This window comes from Sinocyclocheilus grahami, unplaced genomic scaffold, assembly GCF_001515645.1.
Source record: "Sinocyclocheilus grahami isolate Dianchi unplaced genomic scaffold, SAMN03320097.WGS_v1.1 scaffold408.1, whole genome shotgun sequence".
Lineage (NCBI taxonomy): Eukaryota > Metazoa > Chordata > Actinopteri > Cypriniformes > Cyprinidae > Sinocyclocheilus > Sinocyclocheilus grahami.
In genome coordinates, this window is record NW_015505587.1 from 112,161 (window position 1) to 128,182 (window position 16,022).

Below are 16,022 nucleotides of genomic sequence, written 5' to 3' on the forward strand. Positions count from 1 at the left end.
ATATATATATATATATATATATATATATATATATATATATATATATATATTAAATATACAATAAACACAAATAGTGAATATCTAAGTAAGTGAGGGTTCAGATTGAGGGGGACAGAAGACATCATTAGCTCAATATAAAAACAAGAGATGTCAATGGAAAATAATAGAAAACCCACCATTATAGAAAAACAAGCGCGTATGTGGCATGCTGGGTCAGGTCATGCGATGTGTTTCGAGATTTAAAGGTCACGTCAGTGGGCTTCAGAAGCCTGGTATCAGTTCCTTCCAGTTGTGGTTTACAGTTTTTTGTGGGTTATAAATTGTTATGCAACTGTGTAATTACAATTTTTTTTGTAATTGCTCAATGCTGCTACTACTTTCTCTTCTACTTTCCCCGTTTTGATCTCTGATCTTATTCATGTGTTAGACTATTAATCCTCATACTGCAATCTTATATGTGTCTATCAGTAATCCATCAAAAGGACCGGAACTGAGCAATATCATGGCCCCAGAGGAAACTGCACTCGGTGACAAGAGTGACAGACAGCGGGAGGAAATGAAAGAGGCAGACACAGACTCTCCTGATGGATTTGCTGCAGTACCATCAGTCGGTCAGCGGAGGGCACGAGAGAAACACAGATACAACACCGTAGGCTACCAGGTACCGAGTTCATTCTAGATGATCATTTAGCACTGGATCATGCTTGCATCAGGTGCGTTCATCTAAACTGACTTTTAATGCATTGTAGATAGTCAAAAATGTCATGGGGTACTACGGTTCTGATATCATAATGAAGAAAAAAGGCCTAATAAAAAGATGAAATTCTTGAAAGGAAAATCTTATGTAGTTAAGCATGTTTATTAGCAAAAATCTTTTGTTATGTGGTGCAAACAACAAAGTCAAGTGGTGCGACAAAAGTGCTGATAAAATCAAAAAAGGAAATGATATCATGGCCAATAAGTCTCATAAAATAATAGTCTATTTATGACATGATAAGGTTAGTTCAAGTTATGTAAAATATTGTATGGAACAACCTTCCAATATGGAGCTCCAAATTGCTCAAAATTAAATAGTAATAAAAAATTAAATATTGAAATAAATAATTATATTTAATTTATTATCATTATTGTTAAATAGTTAATAAAAGCACAAAAATGCAGTGCAGTCATGCTGACTACAAAACTTCAAAAAACGTGGGTTAATCAGGCTTTAGCGGATTTCTGTCAATTCGGCTTGTCACATTTAACAATTTTGTTTTGTCAGAAAAAGAAGCAGAGGACAGCTGTGGACTTTTCTACAGTGAGCAAGGGAACATCTGCCGGGGTGAAGAGCAGAGTTGCATTAAAGCAGGCACTTTTTAGCCAGGGAGTGTCTGACAAAAATGGCACATTTGAGGTAATTCATTTTTTGCCTGAACCGAGTACATAGTTCATAGGTACATAGGTTACATAGACAACTGACTGATTACATTTCTTTTATTCTCTGTCTCGATCGGGTGCTGTACAGGGGCAGGTGGACGCACTGAAACAGGTTCTGGACTCTTTCAGCATACCTGCGGACCTGAGGTGGACATGGGGTGAGGGAGGTACTGAAAGAACACTGGAAAAGAGCTGGACAGACATAGTGCACTCTCATGAGGTAACAGAGAGAAATAGGAGGGGGGAAATACTTTCGTAACTTCCAAAATCCGACATAGGCTATTTCTTTCTAATACCTCCACATGGCAGTTTGTTAGGGCCTACTTGTGTACGTTTTGCCCAATTCAGTGGCTAATTCGTATGAATTCGTATATCTTATGTTTTAAACTTGTAACATCTATAAAACATTTTATAGCATTTATACAAAATAAATAACATCATATGAAGTCATACGAAATCGTCACCAAAAAATAGTTACTTTTTACATTCCGTAATGGTTGCAAAACAGGTTGTGTGTTATGCTTTCTGCAGAAAGCATAAGACAGAATCATGCTCAATAAGAGATCAAAAATAAAAATCAGTCAGAACAGAGAAGACAGCAGAAATCATGTTGCATGTTCTATGACATTCTCTATTTCTGTCTCTATTTGTAGTCTATGTCAAAAACCCAGCGACACCAGCAGGAGGCGCTGTGGGAGCTTCTGAATACTGAGCTTACCTACATCAACAAACTCACTATTGCCAAAGAAGTATGTCATAACGTTACAGTTTTTTAACATTATTATAATTTATAGACAGTCAATTCACTATAACAACAAAAATTTGAATAATAATATGTGAATGCTGTGCCTGTGCAGATGTTCTTTAACACATCGTTCCTTAGTCCTTTGTATTTTCATTCATGCATTTTTTATGTATTATTTAATAAGTGATGCATGTAACACTGTTGCTAAAGCTATGGCTAATGCACTTTCTCATTTCTGCACAGCTCGTGATGGCAGCACTGTCACACTGTCACAGATATGGATTTCTTCAAGAAGTATGTGCATCTCGTCTCGTCTTTCACATGTTTACGTGGAACCTTTTTCTTCTGAATTGACCTTCTAGAGTTACATACTCAGCATATCTAAATGGCAGGCAGACGGACTGCACAGCTGTATGTGACGGCAGAAGTGCGGTCAAATAATGTGCCGTTCACTGTCATCTGTCTGAGATCACTCGTTCTGTTCATTGTATAATCTAGAGCATTACTGGTGACGTCACAAATGGAAACATTTTGTACTTGAAAGATGGAAAATGATTTTGCTCTGGTGTAGAGCGTGTGGGCGACACAACCTGTATCAATTAATCTTTTTCCATTACTGTCTGTTCTTTCTTTCTTTTTCTTTTCTTTTCTTTTCTTTCTTTCTTTCTTTTTCAGGTCAGCCCCACAATGCTCTTTTCCAATCTTCCTTCTATCCTTGATGCACATCAACTTTTTTGGCATGAAGTGATATATCCAATGTTACAAGAGGTCCGTCTCACTGGAAGCCCTTTTGACCCTCTCAGACTTGAGGCAGGATGTTTGCAGGTATGATACAACGACTGTATATTAAATTATAAGCAATAAAGCTAAAAATAGATCCACCTTTGTTATTGCCTAAGACCCCCTCTACTTTTTACCTCATGTTTCATCTGTTCTAGTTTCCTGACCATTTTCCTGCATACTTTGAATACTGTTTGGAAGAGGAGAGAAATGTGGAGTTTACACGGAGACAGCTGAACACAAACCCACAATTTCACACTTATCTTATGGTACTGCAAATCATATTTATACGTTGAAAGCAGGGAATTATTCTATTGGGGTATACTGTATATATATATATATATAGTATCAAATGAGCAAGAGTGCTAATATTAGCATGATTCGGCAGTAGACATGAGGCTGCAGGTAAACACAGGTCATATTGAATATTGACTAATTCACATTTTATAAACAAAAATTGAATTAATAATTCAATGACTCCCCCCTTAACACAGTCTCTTGGTTCAATTCTGAATAAGTCAGCATTTTTAAACAGATCGGTTGAATGGTTGATTCAGATGACTAATTCATGTACAGCTTCTTGCCACCTATAGGGTCACAGAAAAATGCCTTTCAAAAATCCCACCTCTGCTTAAGTCCAAAAATCAACACTTGTGGAACACCACTAAACCAGTGAAATTTGAGTTGTGTTTAATATTTGCAATGTTGTCTTTTTCAGTTCAGGTATTTCAGTGTGATAAAAAAATAATAATCTTGGACTCAACTGTTTTGTAAACTTGTTTTCTTTCATTTAGCACAGGTTTTTAATTTCTTTTTGCAACTGATTGGTCGTAGACTTCATTGACTGGGCTTATGCCGTTTTTGAGTGAAAAAAGGAATATTTGTGGAATATTTTGGCATTATTCACTCAAGAACTGAGCTCTGATCAATGGGGAAAATTCTCGGGAATTTCGGGAAATCCTCTCCAGGTCAAAACACAACATGAAGGTTAATAGATCTTAATGTGCAGAACATGTTTGATAAGTTTTGAAAATGTTTTAAACTTAAAAAGGAAACACAGAATGTTAGTTTATGCAGCAAAAAAAAAAAATCCTGAGGCTAAATTAAGGCTGGAAAAAATTGTAAAAAATAGACATAAAAATGGGTAGCGAGGTGTGAATTTGTTTTCCACATTTCAGTTGAAATGTTTACCACACCAAGTTCCCCAGTCAATGTTTTTTGCACCAATGGACAGTATGCAAAGTCAGCAGGGTAGAAATGACTATGAGATTGCTTGCCTTTGTGGTGGTTTGACTATGGTGGTAGGTTATGGGGTGAGCTGTTTCCTGAAGGGTACATAGTTGAAATAACTGCACATTAAGCCCCGAAATTGCTGAATTCAATTTCTATTTAATTGACTAAAATGAAAATCAACATATAGAATGTCAGTTTTGAAATCACCGTGCTAATGTGTGATCATTTAACCATTTAATGTGATCATTTAAGCAAAAAAAAAAAAAGTTTAAACAATAAATGAGTTAAAATGCACAATTCAAACAACAGATGAGCTATAGATTACGATCGAATGTGTTGCATGAAGATATGTGCATGCATGATTTTCCTGATTGTCTTGATGTTGTTCTGCAGTGGGTGGAGAATCATCCACAGTGTGGGCGAATGAGACTGGGCGATATGCAGGCCAAACCACACCAGAGAATCACCAAGTACCCTCTTTTGCTGAAAGCTGTTCAGAAGACCACAGAAGACCTCCCCACCAAAAACGCACTTGAAAGAATGGTGAGACTGTGACACAATGGTGATGAATCACGTCATACACTGTAAATTTCATTTGTACTATGTAAAACAAATACTAAGTGCATTATGAAAACAACATTAGTTATTAAATAAATCTTTTTTTTAAGTTTGACAATCCTTTCATGGTGTGACATTTCAAACTCTTGAGCTGCATTGCCTTTGTTATCGTCTTTGTAATCTCTTTCTCTCTCTCTCTCTCTCGAATATGAACTGCTTGCTCAGTCTTTATTCTATCATTGAAGTTAAGGATAAAGATCTGCACTCTTCTCACTCACTGTCTGTTTTTCTCCTGCAGTTGAACAGTGTCAATAATTTTCTGGAATCTATCAATAACTATATGCAACTGAGAGATGATACTCTGGCCCTTTCTGTCGCTGCTCAAAGGATAGAGGGATACAAGATAGAAGGTCTGAGTGAAGAAATAGACAAGGTAAACAAAAAAAATCATCTTGAATACACATAAACTGGACATGCTTTGCTTATAAAAAAAAGTCTGACAAAAAGATTTCAACAATAGCACGTTCGTGAGTTCTGCTGCTTTGATTTGATGAGCCCGGTGAGGGGGGTGGGACCAAACGTCATACGGAAGCAACTAATGGAAGAAACTTTGAAGGTCAAAGTAAGAAAGGACACCAAGGCAAGTGAAAAGACAAACAAGGCGAATGATTTTTGTATTGACCTCAGAATTTTAGCATTCATTTCTGGTTATGTTAGGAGCTTGTGGTCCTTCTCTTCACTGATGTGTTGCTGATGACCAAAATGCAGAAGAAATCAGACAAGCTGAAGGTAGTGCGCCCCCCTCTGCCTCTGGAGAGAATATACTGCATTGAGCTCAAAGATGGATGTGAGTGTGACCACTAACACCAACATTTAACAATCTCACCTGCCTAACAGAATGTTTTAAACTGGGCTCACATCAGTATGATAGGGCAGTTATAGCTTATGGCATGTTTAATGCATATGGGACATATTTTCATGCCCTGGTAATACTATTTTTGTTTTAATATGCCAAAATAAAGCGTTAAACACATTCTAAAATCTGTATATATATTATATACTTTAAACTGTACGATAAACATTTGATACATACATCACATGCATATTATCATATGCACCACACTGTGAGAAAAAAAAATCTGCAGAGAACATTCAGGTAATTTTCTGCCAGGACATTATCAGTTAAGTTTAAGAACATGTATCAACCCTAAAACACAACACAATGCAATGTGTCAATTAAAATACTATCAGTAAAATCAATTGCTTTATATTAACACATTTTTTTCTGACTTGTCTTAGAGTGCTTACCATGTGCAATGGGGTCCAAAAGTCTGAGACCTGAAAATCTAGGTTCACATTTTTATTTAGGCCAGGAAATAAGCATATTTGACCATAAACAAGTTTTAGGATTATAAATAATTTAAAAAACTAAATGTTTAGGAATTCCCCCCTTTTTAGGTCACTAAACAAATAAGCAAATCTGTGACGTTGATCATTCAAACTCCTACAAAAGGTCATGTTTTTAATTTAATTGAAGAACAAGATGTTTGAACATTGTTAAATGATGCTGGTTTTACCTCAACTTTATGTAGCTCGAGTGCTGCTGTCACTAACCAAAAAAAAAAGAAAGAAAGTATTGCTTTCATATTAATATTTTAATGCAACTTTTCACTCAAATTGTTGTGCTAATACAATAGTGTGTAATAATTTAAAAAAATAAACAAAAAAATAGCATTGGTTGATGCCTTATACTGTATGTTATCATATATTGATGCACTAGTTATATTAGTATAGTCAATGGTATTTATATGCTAGTATGTTGTTTGAATGCTTGTAGAAATTTGTAAATCAGGTTGTTTTAATCTATGTATACTGTAATGTAACAAAGAGAGTCTCAGAGAACTTTAAATGCAGTGCTTTTATTAAAGTCATAATGATGAAGGTACAAAAAAGCAATGCCACAAGACAGAAACCTAAAAGTGCAATACACTGTAGCAAAATCACGAAGACACAGAATGCATTACACTCAACCAGTCAGTTTCAAAATGCATATTGATTTTCCACATGGAAAAAGCTTTCAAATAGTTCTGTTTTATGTAATCTAGCATATTATAATTAGCATGTCATTGCACAGCATGGCATATTACTTGATGTGCTGGTTTCTAATTGGGCTTTATGAGAATAGCTCCACCTGGGTGTGTCAAATACCTGCTCATACAAGTCCTGGTACATTGTCACAAAAGATGCAATTGAGAATTCAAACATGCAAATTGCCTGAAGTTGTATATACTCTGGTGCACATTATAACCTCAAGAGAACTTAAGTAGAACAGAAAAGTTTTTTTTTTTGCTATAAATATTTATTTTATGATACTAGTTTAACTCTCATACGGTGTCTATTTCTCCCCTCTTTGCTCTGTCTGGTAGATTCGTTTGTGCTGGTGGAGGTTGGTGATCTAGGTTGTGCTGTCAGTGTGAACTTCCTGTCCACACCCAGTCCAGACAGCTGCGCGTCATGGGTGTCTGCTCTGCGTGAGACTCAGGTACTTGCATTCCTCTTGCAGCAAACACACTCGACACCAGTGTGACACGATGTACAAACCAAACCCTGAAGAAATGTAATTTGTTTTTTCCAAAATGAGCACTTTGTACCACCTTCTACCTTTGGCACTTTTGGTGCAAAACAGGGTCTGTTATGAAGTAATTTTTTTCCTTATGACCTAACTAGGAAAGTGTTGACTGTTGATCTTAGGATCTGCTCAAACTAATCTATATCCAGTTTATGTATTTATTTGAGTTTTATTTTCCATTTATTTTAAATGAGGTTTTGCTCATTTTTTTCAACCCTGTTACCACAGATCCTATGAATTCTATTAATAATCTTTGAATTAAAATCTAAATTAAATAGACAAAACAAATGAAATTAAATAATAGTAATAATAAACTACACCAGAATGGGTAACAGGGTTGAAAATCTAGCCTAAATTACACTGTCACTCAGTTATTGTTAAACTTACATTTACTAAACTAAAGTAAATATATTTGTTTGATTGTTTATTATTAATTAAGTAACAGAGTTGAAAGTAACAGGGTTGAAAATTTACCCAACAATTAAGCCTCCACTCAGTAGGGGCCTATAAGTTTGAGCCTCACAAATGCAGTCAACATTACAATTTGTTGAATTTGAGAACATGTAATGATATTATTTACTTTTTTTACTCCATGTTTTAAAAAGTAACTAATGATGTTAAATAGTTTTGTATTTGGGGAAAATCATGCAGTAATAGAGGAGCATGTATAATGTGGGAAACAGGTAATGCCTATGTTACGCTGTATTTACATTTTATTTATGTTTCTGGTAATCAAATCTCTGAGGAGAAAAACGTGGGTGCATCTAATGCTTTCTTAAAAAGTAATTGCAATGGACACTAACTGTATCATGGAAAGTGACTTTTATATACCATAATAGACTTTATGTGCAGTATTTAAGTTTGTGAGCAGAATACTGTATCAGAAAGTCAAATATAGTTGAATAGTTTGTAACTATAAACTGGTTCTTATTGATGATCACAGGCAGCCTTAGAGACTTTGAGGAAAAATGAGACAAACAAAACACTGAAGACAACAAGTGCGACAGAGTTTGGTGAATCAAACAGACCTCCCATTCAGGACGAACTGTCTGTAAAAGTCACAGAGGATCCTGATGGCCAATCAGTATCTGATAGATCTGATAGTGATATTGAGGCAGCTGAGTTGGTGAGGCCATTTCCTTTCCCTAGGTGCAAGTCTGAGACAGAACTGTTGATGGATGTAGAGCAAAGTAAAGTTCCGCAGCTGGCAGAGGATAGGAACTCTCCACTGATTGGTCAACGGAACGATCCGAGCCAATCAGCTCATGAAGAAGTTGCGGCAAAGACTGATTCAGCTGGATTAAAAACCGAAGAAGGGAGAAACAGGTATTATAGTCAGCAGTTGACAGAGGAAGAAATATCAGAAAGGCGAGTTACATGGGAACGTGGACGACGATCATCTGCAAATGACATTACACAACAGGACTTACCTGTAAGAAACCAGTCGAATGGATCATACTCATTGTTTCCTGGTGGAGATGTGGAGAAAAATGCCACTTCTAGCCAATCCCTGCCAAGCACTTCTGCATCAAACAAGCCTCTAATAACTGCATCAACATGTGGGGCAATTGTAGAAACAGGGGAACCAATGCATCAGGATTCAGATGATGACTCTCAAGAATTCAGGAGGAACTCTTTGTACAGTCAGTCAGGAGATGACGAGGGGTTCCTCATAGAATCAGAGAGGTTCTCCAGGGAACTGAAGTCTCCTCTCATTCGGAGGAGACGTGCAAATAATTTGCAACCATCTGTTCCCTCTCATAGTTCCAGGACAGATGTGAACGGATTGGAACTTCCCTCCAATGGAAACCAGAGAAGAGCATCCAACCCTTGCTGGACTGCTACAATTATTTGCATTTAAAGCACACATCCACATAGGCATCTGGCATAAACACACACACACACACACATTTACACACACACTGGCTTCGGATCACCAACACAAGCTTCAGCCATTTTTGCCCCGCTCCTCCCTCTCTGCTCTCGTTCAGTGGCAGCCTGATGGACGATGGTTTCCATTGCAGGGTAAAGAAGGATCGTTTTCTTCTGTAAGGAGGAATAAATGGGATGAAAATGAGAAATGAGCTACAAATAACTCACACTAAATCTATTTTAGAGAGCTGTCTTCTGCAGTATTGAAATAGACTTAAATAGACAAAAAGACTGAAATGTACCCGGCGATAGTTTCTGTACATCTGGAACAAAATCAGGAATATCACCAAGAACAAAAACCCTAATCCCATCACCATAGCAGTTTTGTTGCCAGAACTTGAATTTCCGCTCTTTACAGCACCTGTAGAAATGAACAAAACGGAGAATCAGTGAAAATGCAGTGCTTCTAATTTCAGCTCCTGATTCTACAAATGTTCTGAAAAGTCGGTTTGTACTATTTTATCATTTTTGGATTCACAGCATGCTGCTTTTATTTATTGGCATGTAAATGCTCATGCAAATATAATTTCCTTTACTGTAATATTACTGCTCTACCTACCCATCACATGAATTTGATAAGTCACGTTCCCCAGAACGCCTTGCTTCCCATAGAAGCGACACACCCATTCACCAGCATCTTTCTCAGTCACTTCTTGAATCCTGTAGCTCTTTGTCTTTTGCACAGAGGTCACTGTTTGAGTGTCGTTTGGTCCGTAAGTCACACGGAGCCATTCATAAGAAGTGATCTGGCTGGAGTTGCTGAGATGGCAGGTCAAGGTCACGGGTCCATTCCCGCTGGATGACGAGGATCTCGAAACTAAACATTAGAATTCAGAGAGAAATTCAGCATTCAGCAAATTCAGAATCCCACAAAACAGAAATGAACACCATTTTGATGATTAAAGGCCGATTCTAAAATGATTTAATTGCTGATAACTGATTTATGATATAGAAACTTTTTTTTTAAATGAACAGCTGTTAAAAATATTTTATGTATTATTATTATACTGAAACTACATGCAATTTTATGTAGGTTAGTTGCATCTATCTTTATGTGAAATTCAGCTGAAAAAATAAATAAATAAACCACTTCACCCACTTCGCACAGTATTCTGAGTCTTCTCGTGATATATTATTCCACTCACCTCGAGTTACAACTAGCTCCATCCTTCTTTGTACTTTAATTCTCCCTCTATTCAATCCCTTCATCATTCCTGAGCATGTATACATCCCTTCATCTCCATCCTCCACTCTCTGTATAGTAGCTGATGCTGAGGGCCCAGCAGACTCGCTGAAAGATGCAGGGAGAGGAAGACTAGAGTATGATGTTGTGGAGGTTCTCCTCCACATCACAGTGTACGGGATCAGACCATCAGTAAAGACACAGGGCAAGGAGACGGAAGAACCCACAGCAGCGTACACCACTGAAGAGTCATCCTGAGGGGCGGCGATACCTGGAAAACCAACGGATAAGGTGGATGAGTAATTGTTGCAGACGTTATTTTAAAGAAGCTGGTATTTAAAACAACACTCACCTTTGACCTGTAGGGATGTGGTTGCCTCTACTACCCCACCGTTGTATGCAACCCGACAGGTCCAGTGTCCCGCATCTCTTTGAGACACGTCGGAGAGGCGGGTTAAACTAAACATTAGAATTCAGAGAGAAATTCAGCATTCAGCAAATTCAGAATCCCACAAAACAGAAATGAACACCATTTTGATGATTAAAGGCCGATTCTAAAATGATTTAATTGCTGATAACTGATTTATGATATAGAAACTTTTTTTTTAAATGAACAGCTGTTAAAAATATTTTATGTATTATTATTATACTGAAACTACATGCAATTTTATGTAGGTTAGTTGCATCTATCTTTATGTGAAAATAGGCCTTTTGCCTTATTTTTAAAATCACGTTCATAGAAATTCAGCTGAAAAAATAAATAAATAAACCACTTCACCCACTTCGCACAGTATTCTGAGTCTTCTCGTGATATATTATTCCACTCACCTCGAGTCACAACTAGCTCCATCCTTCTTTGTACTTTAATTCTCCCTCTATTCAATCCCTTCATCATTCCTGAGCATGTATACATCCCTTCATCTCCATCCTCCACTCTCTGTATAGTAGCTGATGCTGAGGGCCCAGCAGACTCGCTGAAAGATGCAGGGAGAGGAAGACTAGAGTATGATGTTGTGGAGGTTCTCCTCCACATCACAGTGTACGGGATCAGACCATCAGTAAAGACACAGGGCAAGGAGACGGAAGAACCCACAGCAGCGTACACCACTGAAGAGTCATCCTGAGGGGCGGCGATACCTGGAAAACCAACGGATAAGGTGGATGAGTAATTGTTGCAGACGTTATTTTAAAGAAGCTGGTATTTAAAACAACACTCACCTTTGACCTGTAGGGATGTGGTTGCCTCTACTACCCCACCGTTGTATGCAACCCGACAGGTCCAGTGTCCCGCATCTCTTTGAGACACGTCGGAGAGGCGGGTTCTACTTGTGAATATGCCATTTTGTTTCCAGTTAATGCTTACAAAATGTGTCCCAGGACTGATATCGCACTTTGCCTCCGTTATTAAGCCTTCAACCACTATGGCAGGAGAAAATGACGCTGTGAAGAAAGAGAAAATATTACCGATAAGGCTTCCGGAAGACAGCCAATGGCTTAAGAAAGAAGAAGTGACAAATTCTTGGTTATTACCTCTTACAACTCTGAGATTGATGACCTTCACCATCTGAGTCTTTCCTTCAACTTCACAGACATACTTTCCTCCATCTTCGATTGTTGTTTCAGTGATGTGAAGGCTGTAATCAGACTTTCCGAAGTTCGAGATGGGGCAGTTAGCCCGTGGTGAGTCTCTAACCGGACGAAACTCTAACCCGTTCTTATCTCGTCGCCAAACCGTCTTCAGCACACTAGGATATTGAGAAAGAGAGCAAGACATTAAAATGCTATTGCTTTTGTGCCGATATATTTGACTAATAGATTGTCAGGTTTTGGATAATTGTGTTTATGGATGGATGGATGAAATGATCTTACTTTCCAACTATCCTGCTCCAGTAGACTGCAGTAGGATGTGAGATCGCAGAAGTCTCGTCTACACATGGCAGCACTGCGACAGAACCCTGAGCTACAAACACTTCACGTTCCTGGCACTGACTACCTGCAGAACACAGAAAGATTGCACATTTAAATCTACAAGAAGATAGAATTTCAAATGAGGTGAGAGAGATAAAACTATATTTTACTCATTCATGGTACTCTAAAATGACACGCTCACCTTCAAAAACCAGCGCTAGCCCCAGAACCATCAGGAAATGTGTCTTATTCATGTTTAGCTCTTCCAAGCAGATCAGTAAATGTGTGCCGTCTCTGGTCTTTGTTCTTGAATTTATAGTGTTGTGGGTGGTTGAGTGGGTTGGTAGGAGTTACTCGCTGTAGGTAGTTCCTCTTCTTCTCTGCTTCTCAACATCACATGACTTCTGAAGATGCATGTAGTGAAACTGTTGATGTGCGGTCTGACTGACGTACTTTGGAAAAAGTTAGAGAGAAAGAGAGACACTGAGAGAGTAATAGAATGAGGGAGAGGCAACACTTTGAGGGTTAATTCTCCCACGGATTCACCAGGTCTATCTTGAATTTTCTCTCACCACGTGAAAATCTTTTAGCTGAAAGTATGTCAAACTTCAAAGAATGGAAACAAATGTGTTGATATAAAACAAAACAAAAAAAAAGCAATATGGAAAATTTACACAGGCAAGAATGTCTCTATAAATAATTAGGGTACTACACCTATGTAATTGAAGTTATCTGCATAGCGCTTTGCACAATACATATCGTTTCAAAACAGAAAACGCATGCACTGTAAGAAAAACAAATTGCATAGAAAACCGATAATATCCTGGATGAAAATTATTTTGTTAAATTTGCAGACATTTCCTTCAACCCTAAAATACCACACAATGCACTGTCATTCAAAATATGTAATTAAAAAATCAAGGCACAAAATTCCTTCACATTTACACATTAGGCTGTAGTTTTTACAGACTTTTTTAGAGTATGTATGTATCATTATTAGTAATAGTATTTGATATTTTTATTTCATTTTCACATTTACACCTTTACATAAAAGATTTTTGCATGTCCCTATACTATTTTCCTGTTTAACACTGTAAAGCTGCTTTGACACAACCAGTATTGTATAAAGCGCTATACAAATAAAGGCGACTTGACAATATTTTTCATGTATAATCTTTTATACATATATATATATATATATATATATATATATATATATATATATATATATATTTGCCATGGTTTTTCTTGCATGCACATACAACATAAATAATTTAGGCAACATACACAAAATTTATGCTGTTTTAGCATGCAGTTAAATTCATGCCAAGTTTGTGGATGATGCAAAGCATGCACAATCCACAAAAAAGTGTGTGTGTGTGTGTGTGTGTGTGTGCGCGCGTTTTTGTGACAAATGAGGACATAAATTTGTATAATGACAAAGGTATGACATAGGTATTACAAGGAGAAGGTGACTTTTCAGGACATTACCCCATGTCCCCACTTTTCAAAACGCTTATAAATCACACAGAATGGAGTGTATTGAAAATCTGAAATAGCACAAAGTTTAGGGGTAGGTTTAGGGGTAGGGTTGGTGTAGGGCAATAGAATATACGGTCTGTACAGTATAAAAACCAAAAACCATTGTGTGTGTGTGTATATATATATATATATATATATTATTTTACAATATTAAACAACAATGTAATGAAACCTTTTCCCACCCTAAACCAGTGGGTAAGAAACACAGATGGCGTGTGTAATTTTAGCCTGCACCATGGCATCATTGTTTGTTTATGTGGTTGTGTAAGTGCTGTTTTCTGTTCTGTCAGCCTAGTATCAGTCCTGAGCTTCGGAATGCATTTGATTCAGCCGTTGATATGCGGATGTGCGATCAGCATATTCTAAAACAGCACCACTTCCAGTAAAGGCAGAGAGCCTGTGTGCGAGTGACATGAATATGGGGGTTGGAGTTGTTTTGATGAAGAAAAGAGCTTGTGGCTGACTCAATCGCTCCCCTCCCATTTTTGCTCTGTTTTTCACTCCTCCTATCTGTCACAAGCCAGTTCAAGAAATAGTATGTTTTGTAGTTTTTAGTATGCAGTGTACGACTCTCATAACCTGAAGCATTTAAACATCAAATTTCCTTCCTTTTTGTAAAGTGAATGATCTAAATGTGTTTACTAATGGATTTGTGAAGTTCTCACTGGTGTTCTAGTAGAGTAACAACAGTTGTTAATCATCACATTAACTACAGGTGTTATATTAACATTTGGCGACCATAAAGAGTCCAAATACAATTTTAAAACATGATTAAGTTCTTGATATCTACCTATATAATGCATAATTTTTAACATTTGGATTTTTCTGAGGGCGCTGTACACCAGCTCGGTGACGTTAAAACTTTTAGCCAAGTGGAAACAGTAAGCTGGCTGTTGAATATGCAAATATGTAAATCCATGGAAAAAGCAGCAGGTAGGTATGCCTTCATGAGGTAAAGTATGGGAGGATAACCACAGATCTTGAGACTCTTTCATTCTGAGATTCTCATCGTTTCCTTCCTTTGTGTATCTTGTGAGTTTTCATGCCCATTAGGCCCCCATTGCACACAAAAAAACATCCAAATATCAACCTTGGTCGACGTGAACCACTGCTATCTGGGACATGTTGTGGTTACATACAGCACACAGATATCAGCGTTCACTTTCATGCTCTCCGTCTCTTCAGATCAGAGGGGGTGAAATGAGAGTGTGATGGGGTCTTTCCTATTCACTGTATGTGGCTGATACAGCTGATTTGAATAACAGGAGAGCTGGGGAAGACCTATGTGAGCCCCTGATGTGGAAAAAAGAGACTGTCACGAGTGGGTTATATTAGCATGCAGATAGCAGCGAGAATGGAACATATTAACACTGATTATGCTTGATGGAGGGATTATGACAGAGATATTACATATTCCTTCCCCACTGACCCCATCAGTCATTTTCTCAGAAGAACAGACACCAACATTCTCCAGATTCAGGTGTCTCACTTTCAAGCCTTTGCTTTCTTGAACATGGATACGCTGAAGGAAATTATTATTTAGAATGATTCGAATGCATATTTAATTTAAAGTTAAACATACTTCAGCAATTATTAAATGCATTTTCCACACGGCGATATTAAATATGGCAATTTTAGTGACAGTAAGTGGCAAGTAGCAAAAGTTCTTACTAAAGTTGTCTCTTAGTATTGTAGTTTTTCATTTTAAAACCATAAAATAATTTTTACTTTGCCTGAAAATGGAAATATTTATTTATTCATTTAAATACAAAAAATACTGTATATATACTGGTAATTTTCTGTCAGGACGTTATCTGTTAACACATTTCTTTCAAGCCTAAAACACAACACAATGCAATACGTCATTAAAATAATAATTTAATAAGGGTAAAACAAATATATGACAAAATACATATATTAACAAAATACAGGTTTATGGGAAGATTCTTGTGTTAATTTTAGAAGAAAAAAAGAAAGGTTGCAATTGTTAATTATAAAAAAAAAACAAAAGTGGTAGTGTGATAATTTACAAGATGTCCATTATTTTTGGGGATTCAATTTGTAAATATATGTATGATTAAAAAATGTTACAT

General features: G+C 37.0%; 2 protein-coding genes across 2 annotated transcripts in view; one reads left to right on the forward strand and one right to left on the reverse strand.

Moving 5' to 3' along the window:
- LOC107550787 (pleckstrin homology domain-containing family G member 6-like) overlaps positions 1-9,225 on the forward strand; it is an 11,135-nt gene extending 1,910 nt beyond the window's left edge. The window contains exons 2-14 of the mRNA XM_016232166.1: positions 469-661; positions 1,265-1,396; positions 1,508-1,639; positions 2,073-2,168; positions 2,408-2,458; positions 2,840-2,989; positions 3,103-3,213; positions 4,571-4,720; positions 5,034-5,168; positions 5,256-5,375; positions 5,453-5,582; positions 7,162-7,277; positions 8,308-9,225. Of these exons, the coding sequence (XP_016087652.1) occupies positions 469-661; positions 1,265-1,396; positions 1,508-1,639; positions 2,073-2,168; positions 2,408-2,458; positions 2,840-2,989; positions 3,103-3,213; positions 4,571-4,720; positions 5,034-5,168; positions 5,256-5,375; positions 5,453-5,582; positions 7,162-7,277; positions 8,308-9,225 (2,434 nt within the window). The remainder of the gene's footprint in view (positions 1-468; positions 662-1,264; positions 1,397-1,507; positions 1,640-2,072; positions 2,169-2,407; positions 2,459-2,839; positions 2,990-3,102; positions 3,214-4,570; positions 4,721-5,033; positions 5,169-5,255; positions 5,376-5,452; positions 5,583-7,161; positions 7,278-8,307) is intronic.
- Positions 9,208-12,652, reverse strand: LOC107550788 (lymphocyte activation gene 3 protein-like). The gene is made up of 10 exons (XM_016232167.1): positions 12,590-12,652; positions 12,349-12,472; positions 12,010-12,224; positions 11,698-11,919; positions 11,262-11,616; positions 10,832-10,938; positions 10,442-10,750; positions 9,856-10,113; positions 9,539-9,657; positions 9,208-9,410 (listed from the first exon to the last, which is right to left on the reverse strand). The coding sequence occupies exons 1-10, from the start codon at positions 12,639-12,641 to the stop codon at positions 9,276-9,278; spliced, it is 1,896 nt and encodes a 631-aa protein (XP_016087653.1). The 5' UTR covers positions 12,642-12,652; the 3' UTR covers positions 9,208-9,275.
- Between the last annotated feature and the right edge of the window lie 3,370 nt (positions 12,653-16,022).

Coding starts and splice junctions, on each gene's coding strand:
- LOC107550788 (XM_016232167.1), bottom strand. CDS start 12,641: ATGAATAAGACACATTTCCTGATGGTTCTGGGGCTAGCGCTGGTTTTT. Junction 12,225..12,348: donor TGGAGCAGGATAGTTGGAAA/GTAAGATCATTT, acceptor TCAATATCCTAG/TGTGCTGAAGACGGTTTGGC. Junction 11,617..11,697: donor CACATCCCTACAGGTCAAAG/GTGAGTGTTGTT, acceptor TTGGTTTTCCAG/GTATCGCCGCCCCTCAGGAT.